The sequence below is a fragment of the Orycteropus afer genome, unplaced genomic scaffold (assembly GCF_000298275.1).
Source record: "Orycteropus afer afer isolate SDZICR_OR568_19922 unplaced genomic scaffold, OryAfe1.0 scaffold00060, whole genome shotgun sequence".
Taxonomy (NCBI): Eukaryota; Metazoa; Chordata; class Mammalia; order Tubulidentata; family Orycteropodidae; genus Orycteropus; species Orycteropus afer.
In genome coordinates this window covers 591,255-609,003 of record NW_006921647.1, presented here as the reverse complement: position 1 = coordinate 609,003, position 17,749 = coordinate 591,255, and the positions used below count along the sequence as shown (strand labels likewise).

Below are 17,749 nucleotides of genomic sequence, written 5' to 3'. Positions count from 1 at the left end.
CAGCCAACAACAGACAGGTATATGAGTTGAACATTTCCCTGAGGTAGATACACTCCTTGGAGAGAACAATCATGGGAGAAAGAAGGGCTACTTATGCACAGGGAGACAGCTCAGGGGGCAGGAGTGCATGGAGGGATGGACATAGGGAAGAAGTAACTATAAGGAGGTAGTAGGAGGGGAGCTGTTGCATTGTGGTAAATTGGGTCAATGTCATGAGACAAAGTGTATGTGAACTGCAGTACAGAAAGTGAATTTGCTCTGTAAATTTTTACCCAAATCACAATAAATAAATAAATATTTAAAACAAAAAAAAAATTACTATATCTGGCTTCCCCCACAACTAAAAAGGAGGCATAACATCTGGTGAGCCTCTTTGGGTTTTGGAGGCAACATATCCCTCATTTGGGTGTGTTGCTCTGGCCTATTTATCAAGTGACTCAGAAAGCTGCTAGTTTTGAGTGGGGCCCAAAACAATAGAAGGCTCTGCAACAGGTTCAGCCTGCTGTGCAGGCTGCTCTGCCACTTGGGCCATTATGATCCGGCTGATCCAATAGTGCTTAAAATGTCTGTAGTAGATAGAGATGCTGTTTGGAGTCTTTGGCTAGTCCCTATTGGTGAATCACAACACAGACCCTTGGGATTTTGGATCAAAGCCCTGCCATCCTCTGCAGATAACTACACTCTTTTTGAGAAACAGCTTTTGGCTTGTTACTGTGCTTTAGTAGAGACTGAATGCCTAAGCAAGGGACACCAAGTCACCATGAGGCCTGAGCTGCCCATCATGAACTGGGTGTTGTCTGATGCACAAAGTCATAAAGTTGGATGTGCACAGCAGCACTCCATCATTAAATGGAAGTGGTATATCAAAGATCTGGCTCAAGCAGGACCTGAAGGCACAAGTAAGTTGCATGAGAAAGTGGCCTAAATGCCTATGGTCTTCACTCCAGTCACATTACCTTCCCTCTCCCAATCTGCACCTATAACCTCATGGGGAGTTCCTAATGATCATTTCACTGAGGAAGAGAAAACTTGTGCCTGGTTTACACATGGTTCTGCATGATATGCAGGCACCACTCAAAAGTGGATAGCACTGGCACTGCAGACACTTTCTGGGACTTCCTTGAAGGACAGTGGTGAAGTGAAATCCTCCCAATGGGCAGAACTTCAAGCCGTGCATATAGCTGTTCACTTTGCATGGAATAAGAAATGGCCAGATGTGCGATTGTATACGGATTCATAGGCTGTGGCTAATGGCTTGGCCGGATGATCTGGGTCTTGGAAGGAGCATGATTGGAAAATTGGTGACAAGGATGTATAGGGAAGAAGTATGTAGATAGATCTCTCTAAATGGGCCAAAGGAGTAAAGATATTTGTCTCATGTGAATTCCCACCAAAAGGTGACCTTGGCAGAGGAGGACTTTAACAATCAGGTGGATAGGATGACATGTTCAGTGGAAACCAGCCATCCTTTTTCCCCAGCTACTTCTGTCATTATTCAGTAAGCCCACGAACAAAGTCGCCATGGTGGTAGTGATGGAGGTTATGCATAGGCTCAGCAACATGGATTCCACTTACCAAGGATGATTTGGCTACCGACACTGCTGAGTGCCTAATCTGACAGCAGCAGAGACCAACTCTGAATCCGTAATACAGAACCATTCCTCGGGGTAATCAGCCAGCAACCTGGTGGCAGGTTGATTACATTGGACCACTTCCATCATGGAAAGGACAGTGTTTTGTTCTCACTGGAATACTTATTTTGGATATGGATGTGCCTTCCCTGCATGCAATGCTTCTGCCAAAACTACCACCTGCAGACTTACAGAATGCCTTATCCACCATCATGGTATCCCACACGGCATTGCTTCAGATCAAGGGACTCATTTCACAGCAAATGAAGTGCAGCAATGGGCCTATGTTCATGGAATTCACTGGTCTTACCATGTTCCCCATCATCCCAAAGCAGCTGGCTTGATAGAATGATGGAATGGCCTACTGAAAACACAATCACAGCACCAGCTAGATGGCAATATCTCGAAGGGTTAGGGCAATGTTCTCCAGGAGGCTGTATATGCTCTAAACCAGTGTCCAATACATGGTTCTGTTTCTCCCATAGCTAGGATTCATGGGTCCAGGAACCAAGGGGTGGAAACAGGAGTGGTACCACTCACTATTACCCCTAGTGACCCACTCAAAAGAGTTTTGCTTCCTGTCCCTGCTACCCTATGCTCTGTGGGTCTGGAGATCTTAGTACCAAAGGGAGGAACACTCCGACCTAGACACATAATACTGATTGCATTGAACTGGAAATTAAGAATGCCATCTGGCCATTTTGGCTTCCCCATGCCTCTGGATCAACAGACAAAGAAGGGCATTACTGTACTATCTGGTGTGATAGATCCTGATTACCAAGGGGAAATTTGATTGACATTACATAATGGAGGTAAAGAAGAATATGTCTGGAATACAGGAGATTCCTTAGGACGTCTCTTAGTACTACCATGCCCTGTGATTAAAGTCAATGGAAAATTGCATCAACCCCATTCTGATATGACTACTAATGGCCTAGACCTTTCAGGAATGAAGGTTTGGGTCACTCCACAAGGCAAAAAACCATGACCAGCTGAGGTGCTTGCTGAGGGCAAGGGAAATACAGAATGGGTGGTGGAAGAAGTACTGAATATCACCCATGACCACATGACCAGTTGCAGAAACGAGGACTGTGATTGTTATATTTCTTCACTGTATATGTGCATTAAATATATTTGTTTCCTTCTGTTATGAATTGTGAAATGTAAATAAGGTTAATGCGTTTCGGTTGTACGTGTGTTTAGCATGTTAGTGTGTTAGGTGCAAATATGACTTTATAATTGCCCTTATTTAGAGGTTAACAGCCAAAGCTTTAACCACTGTACCACCAGAGCTTCTTACAAAAGTAATGTAATTCCTTAAGACTATAATACTAATATTTTGTACTGAAGCAATACTGCTACTTTAGTCATTTATAAACTTTTAGAGTAGAGTGTGAAAGCATTCTAAAAGTCAGCTAAATAAATATCTCCTTGATTCCCTGTTTCCCTACCCTAATATTATGGAATAAAGTTGGTTCAGTTGTAGATTCTTTCACTCTATTACTTTCATGGTTTCTAGTTAGGACAACTTTCTCTGGAGTAAAGAAAACGATCATTCATTCTTGGTGCAAATGCCTATAGCATACTTCTTATGACGTTACAGATGTACATAACTTCATATGTTAAACAATCCAATGAAAGACTCTAAGTATTATGTATGTGGCAAAAATTAAGTGCAACATTACTATAGGTAGATGGTGAAGAATTAATTTTAGAGATGAAGCATCTCAACTTCTTTATATATAGCATAGGAACTATCAAACCTTACCTTACTGGTATAACTCTCGCACCTGCAGACTCCAAATATTTTACATAGGATGCAGCAATATAGTATTTTCCAAGGTTCTTCATCTTACTACGGCACCTTTGCATTAATATTCCTAAATAACAAAACAAAAACAAATTTAATTTCCAGCAATTTCCTTTTTTCCTCCTCAGAAACTAAAACCCATCACAGTAAAAATGTACTCTTGCAAATCACAGAAATAAGTATGAAGACTCTCCTGCAAGTGTATCCATAGACTTTGGGGAAACTGGGGAGGCTGATCTGAGTTAATGTAGCCTCTCCTCTCTCACTACATCATGGAGTCCTAATAAATCCTGAAAGCAGCTTACAGAACACTTCCGGTAATGAAAAACATAACTCAGACTAAAAATCTAACTCAGAGTAAAAACGCCATTGCCGTCTAGTGGCTTCTGACTCACAGCAACCCTACAGGATAGTGCAGAACTGCTGCATAGAGTTTCTAAGGCTTTACAGAAGTCAATGCCACATCCTTCTGCAAAGTGGCTGATGAATTCAAACTGCCAACTTTCTGATAGCAGTCTAGTTCTTAATCCACTGTGCCACCAGGGTTCCTGATCTCAGAGTACAAACCAAAACCAAAAACCAAATACACTGTCATGGAATTGTTTCCTACTCATAATGACTTTATATGACAGATTAAAACTGCCTGATACACTAAAGCTATAAATCTTCTCCTATAGAGTATTTGGTGGATTTGAACCACAGACCTTTCAGTTAGCAGCACAGCACTTTAACAACTGTGCCAAAAACAGCTCCTGGGCACAAGCTGATCCTTCTCACACACATCCAAAATGATATTACTTCCTTGATCAGTAGTACTGAATTGCCCAGTATCAGTAGTAGATTTCCCAGTCTTCCTTCTGTGGAGTTATTGATGGGTTTGAACTGCCAACCTTCTGGTCAGCAGTCAAATGCCTTAATACAGAGCTAGAAAACCTCGGGAGGAAGAAGTGGCATTGGAAGTACTTAAGGAATTCTAAGAATCATATTTAGGTACCTTCAGCAGATTAAGAGACAGATCCAGGAAAACAATGACAATATCAAGGAAATCACTGACAAAATTAAGGAAAACACAAATAAAACTCTAGAAAAATTTAGGAAAACAATACAAGAATAACTTGACAAAGTAAATGAAAATGTAAAAGCCATACAAAAATAGCAAATAGAAATCCAGAAGATTAATACTAAAATTTCAAAAATAAGTAACACATTAAAAGGGTGAAAGAGTAGAAAGGAATCAATGAGAGACAGAATTAGTGAGTCTGAAGACAAATCTCTCAATACTATTTTGTTAATGGAACAATCAGAAAAAAAATGAAGAAAGTCTAAGATTTATGTGGGACACCATGAAAAAGAATAACTTAGGTATGATCAAATTCCAGAACAACACAACACAACGCATTGCCATGGAGTGGGATCCAACTCATAGTGACCCCTCCTTGGGTTTCCAAGGTGGAATCACCATGGAACTAGATTGCCCAACCTTCCTTCCGAGGAGCTTTTAGTGGGTTTGAACTGCCAGCCTTTTGGTTAGCAGTCAAATGCCTTAGGCATTACACCACCGGAGCTCCCCAAAACAGGAAAAGACAAATGACAGATAAAATTATTGAAAATTTGTTGGAAGAGAACTTCCCTAATATAATGAAAGATGAGAAGATACCCATTCAAGATATTCAAGGAATCCCAAAAGGATAGAACCCAAAAGAAAATCACAAAGACATATCATAATCAAAGACAAAGACAAGGGCAAAGAAAGAATCCTGAAAGCAGCTTGGGAAAAACAAAAATTTACCTACAAAAGGACAAGCAATAAGATTAAGCTCTGATTTCTCAGCAAAAACTATGCAGGGAAAAAAAAAACAAAAACAAAAAAAAAACAATGGGATGGCACATATTAGACCTTGAAAGAAAAACCTGCAAACCAAGAATTATATACCCAGCAAAACTGTCCCTCAACATGACAGTGAAATTATGACATTTCCAGATAAGTAGTAATGAAAGGAATCTCTAAAAACCAGATCAACCTTACAATAGATGCTAAAGGCAGTCAGCATTTGTACAGAGAACCAACAACAGCAGAAAACCACCCATGATTAACACACATGACAACATAATCCAGAAGCCAAATCAGGTACAGAAATATCCAAAGTAAAATAAACTTATAAGACTGAAAACAGGGAACCAGAGATATGAATTTCTAAATAAGGACAACTACAAAGCAAAAAGAGAGAGGAAATAGTGGAGTAATAGAACTTTCAAATAGAAAGGAAGCCAAGATGGTTTCAAGATAGAATGGACTGAAAGTTCTGGTAAGATGGCAGAATAGGCAGAAGGACTGCACAGACCCTCTTCAACAAAGAAAAGGGGAACCAATTAATACAGATACAGAAGATAATCCCGGAACCCTGAGGCTTGAAGGGAAGGATATAGAACTGGACTAAACTCCAACAAGCAGAAGACTTTGCATGAAAACACCAAAAAAGTAGACATATGGAGCTGTGGTCTGGCAGCGATCCTGATGGCACAGACAGCTTGGATATTGCCAAGAGGTGCTAGGACCTAACAATTAGCCTAAAATTCAGCCCTGCTAGCCAGGGACTGCACAGAGCACTTCTGGTGGCTGGGAAATAAAAGGGAAAACAGCGAAGAAGAAGGTGGGCTGAGCTGCGGACTTTTCTCTGTCCAGAGGGCACAGCCATTTTGAATGTTTAAAAGTGGCTTGACATTTTTGGATATTTAAAGCAACAGTGTTCTCCCAGATTCCAGGAACTTAAGAACAGGCTCCACTAGCTAGGAACCCCAAGGACATTATGGACCAGAAGACTGGAAAGGTGAGATATTCCCCTTGTTACTCTTATACCACACACCCTCTTGGTGAATGGAGGTGCAGCCATCCCTCACTCCCACCCACTTTCTGAGCTGGCAGGCATTCCATCACAGTCTGAATGCACAGATGGGGCCTGGGTGCCCTGCCCTACCCCAATAATTTTTTTCTTTTATCCTATTTTTAGTTTGTTTGTTTTTGTCTACTTTAAAAACTATTATTATTATTATTACTTTTGTCTTTTTTACTATTATTCTTTATTTTTCCCCTCCCAGGTTCTAGTTTTCAGCTTTTCTTCTTTTTCCTGTTCCTGGTTGCAATTTTTTTTTTTTCTTCTTTCTCATGGATAACCCCTTTCCTTGTTTTTCTTTTTGCATTTCTCCCATTTTTTTCCTTCATTATTCTCCTTCTCTACCTTTTTTCTCTAATTGCCCTCTCCTCAGATATTTCAGGGGTTTTTCTTCTTCTTCTTCTTTTCCTTCTTTTTCCCTTTTTTCTTTTCTTAGTTACTGCTACACTGTGATTACATGGTGTATTTTTTGTCCATTTGCTTTTACTTTTTTGATGGTTATTCAATTGTTATTTTTGTCTGAGTGGAAGACAGCAATAGTCCCCATATGACACAACTACACCCACACAAATTTGAAAAACTGGAAGAAATGGACAGATTTCTAGAAACACACCACTTACCTAAAATAACAGACTGATATGGAAAAGTTGAACAGATCCATAACAAAAGAAGAAATTGAACAGGTCATTAAACATTTACCAACAAACAAATGTCCTGGCCCAGACGGTTTCACCAGAGAATTCTACCAAACATTCTGAAAAGGACTGACACCATTCCTACTCAAACTATTCCAAAACACAGAAAAGGATGGACTCCCCTCTAACTCATTTTATGAAGGAAGCATAACCTTGATACCAAAACCAGGCAAAGACATCACTCAAAAGGAAAACTACAGACCAATATCCCTCATGAATATAGATGCAAAAACCTTCAACAAAATCTTAGTCAATAGACTCCAACAACATGTCAAGAAAATCATTAATTATGACCAAGTGGGGTTCATATCAGGTATATAGGGATGGTTCAACATTAGAAAAACAATCAACGTCATCCACCACATAAATAAAACAAAGGAGAAGAACCACAGGATCATATCAACTGATGAACCCTTTTGCACAGTACTGCGTTGTCAGTGAAGGCAAACATGGGTATACAGGTGGACAGATGGATGGAAAGGCTAAACTATTAGATATGTCTATGAAGTGGGGAGTGTACCCAATATAATGTTGTAAAATGTCCCTTCTATTCTTATTTTGCTGAGAGTTTTGATCAGGAATGGGTGTTGGATTTTATCAAATGCCTTTTCTGCATCAATTGATTTGGGTGAAAAGAAGGGCAATATACCAAATGTGAGTGATCAACATGGTGGCATTGAGGAAAAGGAAGACACAAAGAGGTACATGGGAGGTACAGACAACAAAGATGAACCCTTTTGCACAGTACTGCGTTGTCAGTGAAGGCAAACATGGGTATACAGGTGGATAGATGGATGGAAAGGCTAAATTATTAGATATGTCTATGAAGTGGGGAGTGTACCCAAGACCAAGTATAGGGTTGGCAGACAGTGGTTCTACAAGTGTATTTGTATGTTCTGTAAGAAGTCTAGGTGTTTAGTAGAGCTGACAAGGGAGAAGGGTGTAGTCACTTCTTGGTCACAGCCAGCTACCTGGAGGGAGCAATTAGTTGAACCTGTGGGCTCGGGACCACAGTCACAGGGGACATCAAGCTCAATTGGCATAACACACTACACAAAACATTGTTCTACCTCTTACTTTGACTAGTAGCTTTTAAAAGCATCTTAAAAGATTGCAAGCAGGCATCTAGATGCAGCGATGGGTCTCTCCTCATCCAGAGCAAAAAATAATGAAGAAAACCAAAGATTCATGGAAACTATTAGTCCTGGTGACTGGTACACCATGCAATCCGCAGCCTATACAACTATGAGACCAGAAGAATTAGATGGTGCCCGGCTACCACTGTCAATCACTTGGAGGGGGAATCTATGTTGGAGATCCTGGAGAGAGAGGGAGAACAATGTGGAACAAAACTCAAAATCATTTGGAAAAAAAAAAAGGGGGGGGACCAGGTTTGCTGGTCTGATAGAGCCTGGTGAGACCACTGAGACTATGGCCCCCTGCTGCCCTTCAGGTCTGGAATTGAACTCACACCTGTGGCTTCCAGCCAAGCTAAAGAATGGCATAGGAGTTGAACATTTACCTCAAGTAGATACACTCCTTGGAGAGAACAATCATGGTAGAAAGAAGGCCTGTTTATGTACAGGAAGACAGCTCAGGGGCAGGGGTACATGGAGGGATGGACACAGGGAAGAGGTGACTGTTGGGAGGAAGTGGGAGGGGAGCTGTTTCATTGTGGTGAATTGTGGTCAATGTCATGAGACAAGGTGTATGTGAATTCCTCTAAGGAAAGTGAATTTCCTCTGTAAATTTTCAGCCAAATCACAACAACAATGAAAAGATAGAATGGGCTGTTTCAAACATGATCAGAAAATAATAAATTTTGAGGGTAACCTCAAAGAAAATTAATAAATCTTCTCAAAGTAAAAAAGGAGGCAAGTTATAAATATTTTGCAAATACTAATACAGGAACAAAAGAAATATTTTTAAAAAATCATAAACAAAATGAGCTTAGCATAGAAAATTATATGGAATAAAGGAATCAGTAACATCACACAAAAAAGTTAATAAATCACAGCAATAAATTCATATTTATTGATAATTACACCAGATATGAATAGATTAAAAGTGCCAATCAAGAGACAGAGTTACGAATGGATAAGAAAATGTGACCTATCAATATGCTGTCTATAAGTGATACATTTTAGATACAAGAACAGACTAAAAAGCAAAGGTAGAAAAAATATAGCAAGCAAAGGGCAAATAAAACAGAGTAGGAGAGGTGATATTAATTTCTGATAAAGAAGTTTTTAAGACAAAAAAATACCATAAGGACAAGGAAGCACATTATATAACGATTAAATGATCAACTGAACAAGAAGACATAACTATTATAAATACCTATGCACCCAGTGAAAAAGCCTCTAAATACATAAATCAAATGCTAACAAAACTGAAAAGAGAAATAGACACCACAATAATAGCAGGAGAGTTTAATATACCACTTTCAAAGAAAGACAAAACAACTAGAAAGAAACTCAACAAAGACAAGGAGCACTTCCCCCAATAACAGCACAATATACATTCTTTGTCAGTGCTCATGGAACATTCTGCAGGTAAGACCATATGTTAGGCTACAAAGTAAGCCTCAATAAATTTAAAAACATTGAAATACTGCAAACATCTTCTCAGATCACAATGATATAAACTCAGAAATAAACAATAGGAAGATCAAGGGGGAAAAAAAAACAAACATACAGAAATTGAATAGCACCGTGCTTAAAAATTACTGGTAATAGAAGAAATAAAAAATGAAATTAAAAAATTCCTTGAATTAAATAAGAATGAAAACACAATATACTGAAGTTTTGGGGACATGGCAAAAGCAGTGCTCAGAGGACAATTCACAGCAAAAAATGCACAGATCAAAAAAGAAGAGCCAAAATCAACACCTAAACCCAACATCTCCAACAATTAGAAGTAGAGCAGCAAAATAAGCCTACATTCACTAGAAAATAAATTAATAACAAATATTGAAGCAGAAATAAAAAGAAAACAGAAATAAAAATAGAATCAACAAGACTAGAAGTTAGTTCTTTGCAAAGATTAATAAAATCAGCAAGCCACTGGCAAATTTAACAGAGGAAAAGAAGAAAAATACAAATAATACATGAATAAGAAATGAAATGAGTGACATCACACTGAACCAACTAAAATAAAAAGGATAATATCTTGATACTCTGAAGAACTGTACTCCTGAGAAATTTGAAAGCTTAGCAGAAATGGACAGATTTCTAGAAACACACAACCTACCTAAATCAACACAGACTGAGGTAGAAAATACAAACAGAAACTGAACAGGATGTAGAAAAAAAACTACTGTTCTGGTTACTGAGTGCCACTCTGACAGAAATGTACCACAAATGGGATGGCCTTAAGAAACAGGAGTTTATTCTCTTCTAGTTCAGGAGGCTAGAAGTCCAAGTTCAAAGTGCCAGGCCCTAGGGGCTGGGTAAAAGCCCCTCAGCCTTGGACTTCTGCTTTGCCTCTTGCTCCTGGCCCACTGAAGCTAGAGGCATCTCTTCACTCAGGCAGCTACTGGCTGCTGAGGCTAACAAGCCCAAGGTTGACAAATAAAATGGCACAGTCCTGATGTTACCAGACCACATGTTGTTGTTGTTATGTGCCGTCGAGTCGGACCCGACCATAGCAACCCCTCCTTGGGTTTCCAAGGCAGTATCACTATGGAAGTAGATTTCCTCATCTTCCTTCCAAGGAGTGACTGGTGGGTCTGAACCAGCAGCCTTCTGGTTAGCAGTCAACAGCCTTAGGCACTACACTACCAGAGCTCCCGCATAGCAGGGCATTAATTTAAGTCTATCCTAAGTCCTGAGGCCAGCAGAATATGACAGGCTGCTGAACAATGACTCAGCTATATGCAGGGTCCAAGCGTTCCATACGCTAGAGACCATTTCCAAAGCTGCTTCTTATATATGGGAAGCAGACCACATACCCAAAGGCAGCTACTCAGCTGCTTGTGGTAGATCCCACCATGGAGTTGATTGCCAGTCTCATCATAGAAATTACTACCACCAGCTGCCCAGCCACTCAACCAGGCCCAGCCAAGTTGACACACACACATAACCACAAGTACAAACAAAATAAAAAGTCCAGAGGGTGAATCCTACCAATCAGAAAAAAGCTGACATTAATTCTACTTAAACTATTCCAGAATATAAAAAATGAGGGAATACTCTCAAATTCATTTTATGAAGTGAGCATAACCCTGATACCAGAGCCAGGCAAGGCACTACTAAAAAGAAAATTATACCTCATATATACCTCATGAATATAGATACAAAAATTCTCAACAATATCCTAGCCAACAGACTCCAATAGGATGCCGAAAAAAATAACATACCATAACCAAGTGGGATTCATACCAGCTATGCAAAGATTCTTCAACAGTAGAGAAACAACATAATTCAGCACATAAATAAAAAAGGGAAAATAATCACATGATCATATAAATCGACATAGAAAAGGTATTTCAAAAAATCCAACACCTATTCCTAAAAACACTGAACAAAATAGGAATACAAGGGAAATTGCTCAAGATAATTAAGGGGATATATATATAAAACCAACAGCAACATTATTCTCAATGGGGAGAGACTGAAAGCATTCCCATTATGAACAGGTACCAGACAAGGATGCCCTTCATCACTATTCCTATTCAATACTGTTTGGAAGTCCTTGCCATAACAATAAGGCAAGAAAGGGAAATAAAAGTCACCAAAATTGGCAAACAAGTAAAACTATCTCTATTTGAATATGATATGATCTTATACATAGAAAATCCCAAAGATTCAGTAAGAAAATTAGTGGAACTAATTGATAGTTTCAGCAAAGTGGCAGGGTACAAAATCAACATTCAAGTATCAGTCAGAGTCCTTTATGCTAATGAAGAGAACTCTGAGAAGGAAATCAGGAAAGCAATACTATTTACAATAACCACCCAAAAGGTAAAGTAGTTAAGAATAAATCTAACCAAAGACACAAAGGAACTATACAAAGAAAACTATAAAGCACTATTATAAGAAAACAAAAGAGACCTACATAAATGGAAGACTACATACCATGTCATGAATAGCAAGACTTAACATCATGAACATGTCAATTCTACCAAAAACAATCTACAGATTTAACGCAATCCCAATCTAGATTCTATCAACTTTCTTTAAAGAGATGGAAAAACTAATCAACTTTATATGGAAATGAAAGAGACCCTAGATAAGTAACGCACTACTAAAGAACAAAGCAGGAGGCCTCACAGTCCCTGATCTCAAAACCTACTATACAACCACAGAATGTGATTAACTTCACTGAGCATAATGGCCTCTAAGTTCATCTATGTTATGAGATGTTTTGCAGATTCATCATTGTTCTTGAACATTGTGTAGTATTCCATTGTGTGTATGTACCATAGTCTGTTGATCCATTCACCCACTGATGGACATTTAGGTTGTTTCCATCTTTTTTGCTATTGTGAATAGCACTGCAATGAACATTATTAAACCACTAAAATATGCACATATATGGGTGTGCATGTATCTCTGGTGGCATAGTGCCTATGAATTTGACTGCTAACCAGAAGGCCAGCAGTTTAAACCCACCAGCCACTCCTCAAAAGGAAGGAAGGGCAATCTACTTCCGTAGTGATACCTCCTCGGAAACCCAAGGAGGGGTTGCTGTGAGTCAGATCTGACTCAATAGCAGTGGGTTTGGTTTGGTTTTGGTGTATCTGTTCTTGTCATGGCTCTCATTTCTCTAGGATATACACCTGGTAGTGGATTACTGGATTATATGGTGTTCTCATTTCCAAATTTTTAAGGACCATACCATTAACCAAAGGAACTCTGGTGGCACAGCAGGTAAGGCATGTGGCTGGTTCAGGTAAGGCATGTGGCTGTTAACCAGAAGGTCAGTGGTTCAAACCTACCAGCTGATCCATAGGAGGAAGAAGAGGCAATCTATTTCTGTAAAGATTTACAGTCTTAGAAACCCAATGGGGGTCACTATGAGTCAAAATTGACTAGATGGCTGTTGTTGTTGTTGTTGTTATGTGCCATCGAGTCAGACCCAACTCACAGTGACCCTTCCTTCGGTTTCTGAGGCAGTATCACTACGGAAGTAGATTCCACAACCTTTCTTCTGAGAAGTGGCTGGTGGGTTGGAACCACCAGCCTTCTGATTAGAAGTCAAGTGCCTTAGGCACTACATAGTGGAGTTTTTATACCATTTTCCATAGTGGTTGCATCATTTTACTATCCTACAATGTATGAGGATTCCAGTCTCACATACCCTCACCAGCATTTGTTGTTTTCTGGTTTTTGAACTTTGCTATTAGTACTGGGGTGAGATATCTCATTGTTGTTTTGATTTGCATCTCTAAAATGCCTAATAATTGTGAGCATTCCTTCATGTGTTTGTTAGCTGCCTGAATTTCTTCTTTGTTGAGTGTCTATCCATGTCTTCTGTTAATTTTTTTAATTGGGTTATTTTGTCTTTTTGTTGTTAAATTGTTAAAGTTTTCTATAAATTTTAGAGATTAGCCCTTGTCCTATATGTAGTTGCCAAAAAAATTTTCCCAGTCTGTGGGTTCTCTTTTTACTCTTTTGGTGAAATTTTTTGATGTTCATAGTGTTTAGTATTTAGCGTATCTCAGTCATCTATTTGTCTTCTGCTGTTTATAAGTCTCTAGTTATATTTGATAGTGTGGACAGCTGATCTTTGACAAAGGGCCAAATCTTATTAGATGGAGAAGAGACAGTCTTTTAATAAATGGTGCTGGCAAAACTAGATATCTATTTGCAGAAAAATGAAAAAGGACCCATATCTCATAGTATACATAAAAACAAACTCAAGTGCATCAAAGACATGAATGTAAAACCTAAAACTATAAAGACCATCAAATAGAAGCAAACTTAGGGGTCCTAATTTAGGGCATAAATACACAAACTGAATCATATCACAATTCCTTCATTCATCTAGTACCATATCATCAATTCGGTTACGTACTATGCATTGCACTAAATGCTGGGGATAGAGTGCACGAAATGAGCAGAACACTCTACCCTGTGGGCTGGGCTTTATTTACAGTTATTGTGGTGGGGGGGAAAAAATAATGAACAAGATAAAAATGTAAAGTGTAAGTACTATGGCTGGTGGGAAGTGCTAAGGAGAAAAAGTAAAGGAGGTGGGGAAAGAGAGTTTCTTAAACAGGTTATCTGGATAGGTCCTCTCTGAAAAGGCAAAATTGACTTTGGAGTTAAGACTGACTAAGCCTTATGCAGGTACCTGGAGAAAGAAGTAGTCCAGAGCAAGGAATAAGTGCAAAGCCCCTGAATCAGGCACCTATCACACAGCAATAAGACCATGTGACAGAGCCCCGTGAGCCCAGGGAAAAAGCAGTAGAAATGAGATCAGGTCAATAATAGATCAGCAGGGTCACATTTCCTGGGTCTTCAAACTTTAACAAACTCTGTAAGACCAGATGTACTCTGCCCCACCTACCTCTATGGCCTCCTCTCTCTCAGCTCTTCATATGCCCAGACTTTCAGGGGCTCAGGGAGCATGGCACATGGTCCTCCATCCACCCAGAATACCCTTGGCCCCTCCTAAGACTAATTACCTCTGTTCATCCTTTGTCCCAGCTCAATCACTTTTTCATGGAAACTTTCCCTGGGCAATCATGGTTAAATTGTTATTATAACTCTCAGAGCATCATATACCTCTTCTTCATAACACTTCATCAGGTAATAGTTTTATCTTATAGACTCAATTTTTGATTAACATCTCCCTACCCCACTCTGACTGCTAACCAGAAGGCTGAGGTTCAAACCCACCAGCCACTCCTCAGAAGGAAAGTCTGGCAATCTACTTCCATAGTGATACTGCCTCAGAAACCCAAGGAGGGGTTGCAATGAGTCAGATCCCACTCCACGGCAGTGAGTTTGGACCCCACTAAGTAGGAGCTCTGGTGGCATAGTGCCTAATGGCATTTGACTGCTAACCAGAGGCTGGCAGTTCAAATTCACCAGCCACTCCTCGGAAGGAAAGTTGGGCAATCTAGTTCTGTAGTTATACCGCCTCGGAAACCCAAGGAGGGGTCGCTATGAGTCGGATCCGACTCGAGGACAGTGAGTTTGGTTTTTTGGTTTACTCCACTAAGTAGTAAACTCAGTGAACCTGGTTTTGCTCACAACTGAAACCCCAGTTCATTACCAGTTATAGGTCTGGCAGTCAGTATACAGTCAAAACATATAAGTGAGCCTGTGTCCCTATCATTAAGAACTTCACCATTTGGAACATCCATTACACTTGCAATGACTGTAGGCCTCTTGAAAAAGAAGGGTTGCCAAGTGTATTATTTACTTCTGTATTCCCAGCTTCTTACACTACATGACACTTACTAGGCAGTTAACATTTGTAGAATATTAAAATATATGAATGCCTAAGAAATTCATTTTGGTTTATAAACATTTTTTAATAAAGTACAAGTATCTCAGGAGCCATAACATCCACATATGAGTATGATCCTGTTTATTAAGACTATTTTCCTCCTCACTGGTAACTAAGATGATCTTCACCGAGAAAAATGAAGTTTGGCTGAGGGAAAAAGGAGTGCCATAGGAAATAGCATGCCACAGCACAGGAAGGGGTGAGGTCACACACACACATACACACACACACTGTGGTGGCTATGTCATGTGTCAACTTGGCTGGGCCTAGGTGAGTGGCTGGGCAGCTGGTGGTAGTTATTCCCCATGATGAGACTGGTAATTAACTCCATGGTAGAATCTACTGGAGCAGCTGAGTAGCTGCTTTGGGTATGTGGTCTGCTTCCTGTATATAAGGAGAAGCCTTAGGACTGGTTTCTCTGAAAGACTTTCACCCAGCCCGCAGAGTCTGGCACATCGAACTCCTGAACTGTAAGAGAATAAAGAGAATAAACTCCTGTTTGTTAAGGCCATCCCATTCGTGGTATATTCTTGTCAAAGCAGCACTACGTAACGAGAACAGAATTTGGTACCAAAGAGAGTGGGGTGCTGCTCTGACAGATACCTAAAATGTGGAAACAGGAGTGGAGGGTGTCCTTGACCCAAGACCCTTGTAGAGAGACCCCAGCATATGGCATGACAGAGGAGCAGAGAGACCAGCATGAGAGACGGCAATAGCAGAGCCAAGAGAACTGGCATGAGACAGCGACAGCCTTACCAACTCACGGAGGAGAAAGCTTGATGCTTTTGGGTAGGCAGTTTCCTGGTGGAGTGGATTGCCTTCGGGCATTAATTGGTAGAAAAGACCAGCATGAAATGGAGTAGCAGGATGGCTGGCACACGGTGCAAGAAAGCTGAATGCTTTGGGGGCAGGAACATTTCCAGCGGAGCAGGTTCTCCTTGGCATTAATCAGCAGAAGCAGAGACCAAGGAAATGGAAGCAGAGTTGCCTCTGCTTGTAAGGGTAGGACTATGGCCTTTGGGAGTGGAACGACCACAGCCCCCTAGGTTTCAAAGAGCCAGGCCTTCACCAACTTGGTTCTGGAGTGTGGGGCTACTCTTTCATATGAGCTAGTGGGATGGAGCCATAGCTGCTGCCCAAGAGTGAGGGGGCAGGGCTGTCATGCCCAAGAGGGAGAGGAATGGGCCCCGCCAGGCCAAGGTGGTGAGGTCACCACTCAGGAACTAGGGGACTGGAGACACCCAGTTGAGGAGACCTGTACAGATACCACCCGTTGAAGATCTGTACAGGTGCTAAATTGACAAGGGGTGGAATTGTGGTGGTTATGTTGTGTGTCAACTTGGCTGGGCCTGATCGAATGGCTGGGCAGCTGGTGGTAGTTATTCCCCATGATGAGACTGATAATTAACTCCATGGTGGAATCTATTGGAGCAGCTGAGTAGCTGCTTTGGGTATGTGGTTCGCTTCCTGTATATAAGAAGCAGCTTTGGGAACAGTCTCTAGCTTATAGCACGCTTGGACCTTGCATGTAGCTGTGTTGTTGTTCAGCAGCCTGCCATGCTCTGCCGACCTTGGGACTTAGAGTGTACTTGAATTAATGGCCTGCCATGTGATTTGGTAACATCGGGACTATGCCTTTCTATTTGTCAACCTTGGGCTTGGCAGCCTCAGCAACCAGCAGCTGTCTGAGTGAAGAAACGTCTCTAGCTTCAGTGGGCCGGGATCTGAAGGCAGAGCTGAGGCCCAACGCTGAGGGGCTTTCACCCAGCCCCTAGAGCCTAGAACTTGGACTTAAAGCCTCCAAATTGTAAGAATAAGTTTGTTAAGGCCATCCTATTTATGGTATATTCTTGTCAGAGTGGTAGTAGGTAACCAGAACACACACACACACACACACACACACACAAAAATATCTTGGGGCATCATGGGAACACAAGATACAAGAAATGACAGAAGTGCATTGGAGTAGTTCAGTTCCATGTACATCCCCTTCTTATTCTGCTCTACACATACTTGCTTCTCCCATCCATGCACTCAGGCTGCACTCCCTGCCCCTCAAATTCTGACCAGAATCCCACCCATGATTTAAGGTCATCTTACAACTTTTGTGGCTTTCTTGTCTTTGAACCCTCTGCACTTCCTAAAGCTATACTTTGCACATAGTAATTGTTCAGTTAACGGAGTTCCAGAAAGATAGTGGACTAGGCAAAAAGACTGCACAGACCCTCTTCGACAAAGAAAAGGGAAACCAATTAACAC

At 40.6% G+C, this 17,749-nt stretch overlaps 1 protein-coding gene across 1 annotated transcript in view; it reads right to left on the bottom strand.

Annotated features, from left to right (window-relative positions):
* Nucleotides 1-17,749, bottom strand: part of GGH (gamma-glutamyl hydrolase) — a 58,517-nt gene that overhangs the window by 35,866 nt on the left and 4,902 nt on the right. Inside the window, exon 2 of the mRNA XM_007939472.1 lies at nt 3,400-3,511. Within this exon, the coding sequence (XP_007937663.1) occupies nt 3,400-3,511 (112 nt within the window). The remainder of the gene's footprint in view (nt 1-3,399; nt 3,512-17,749) is intronic.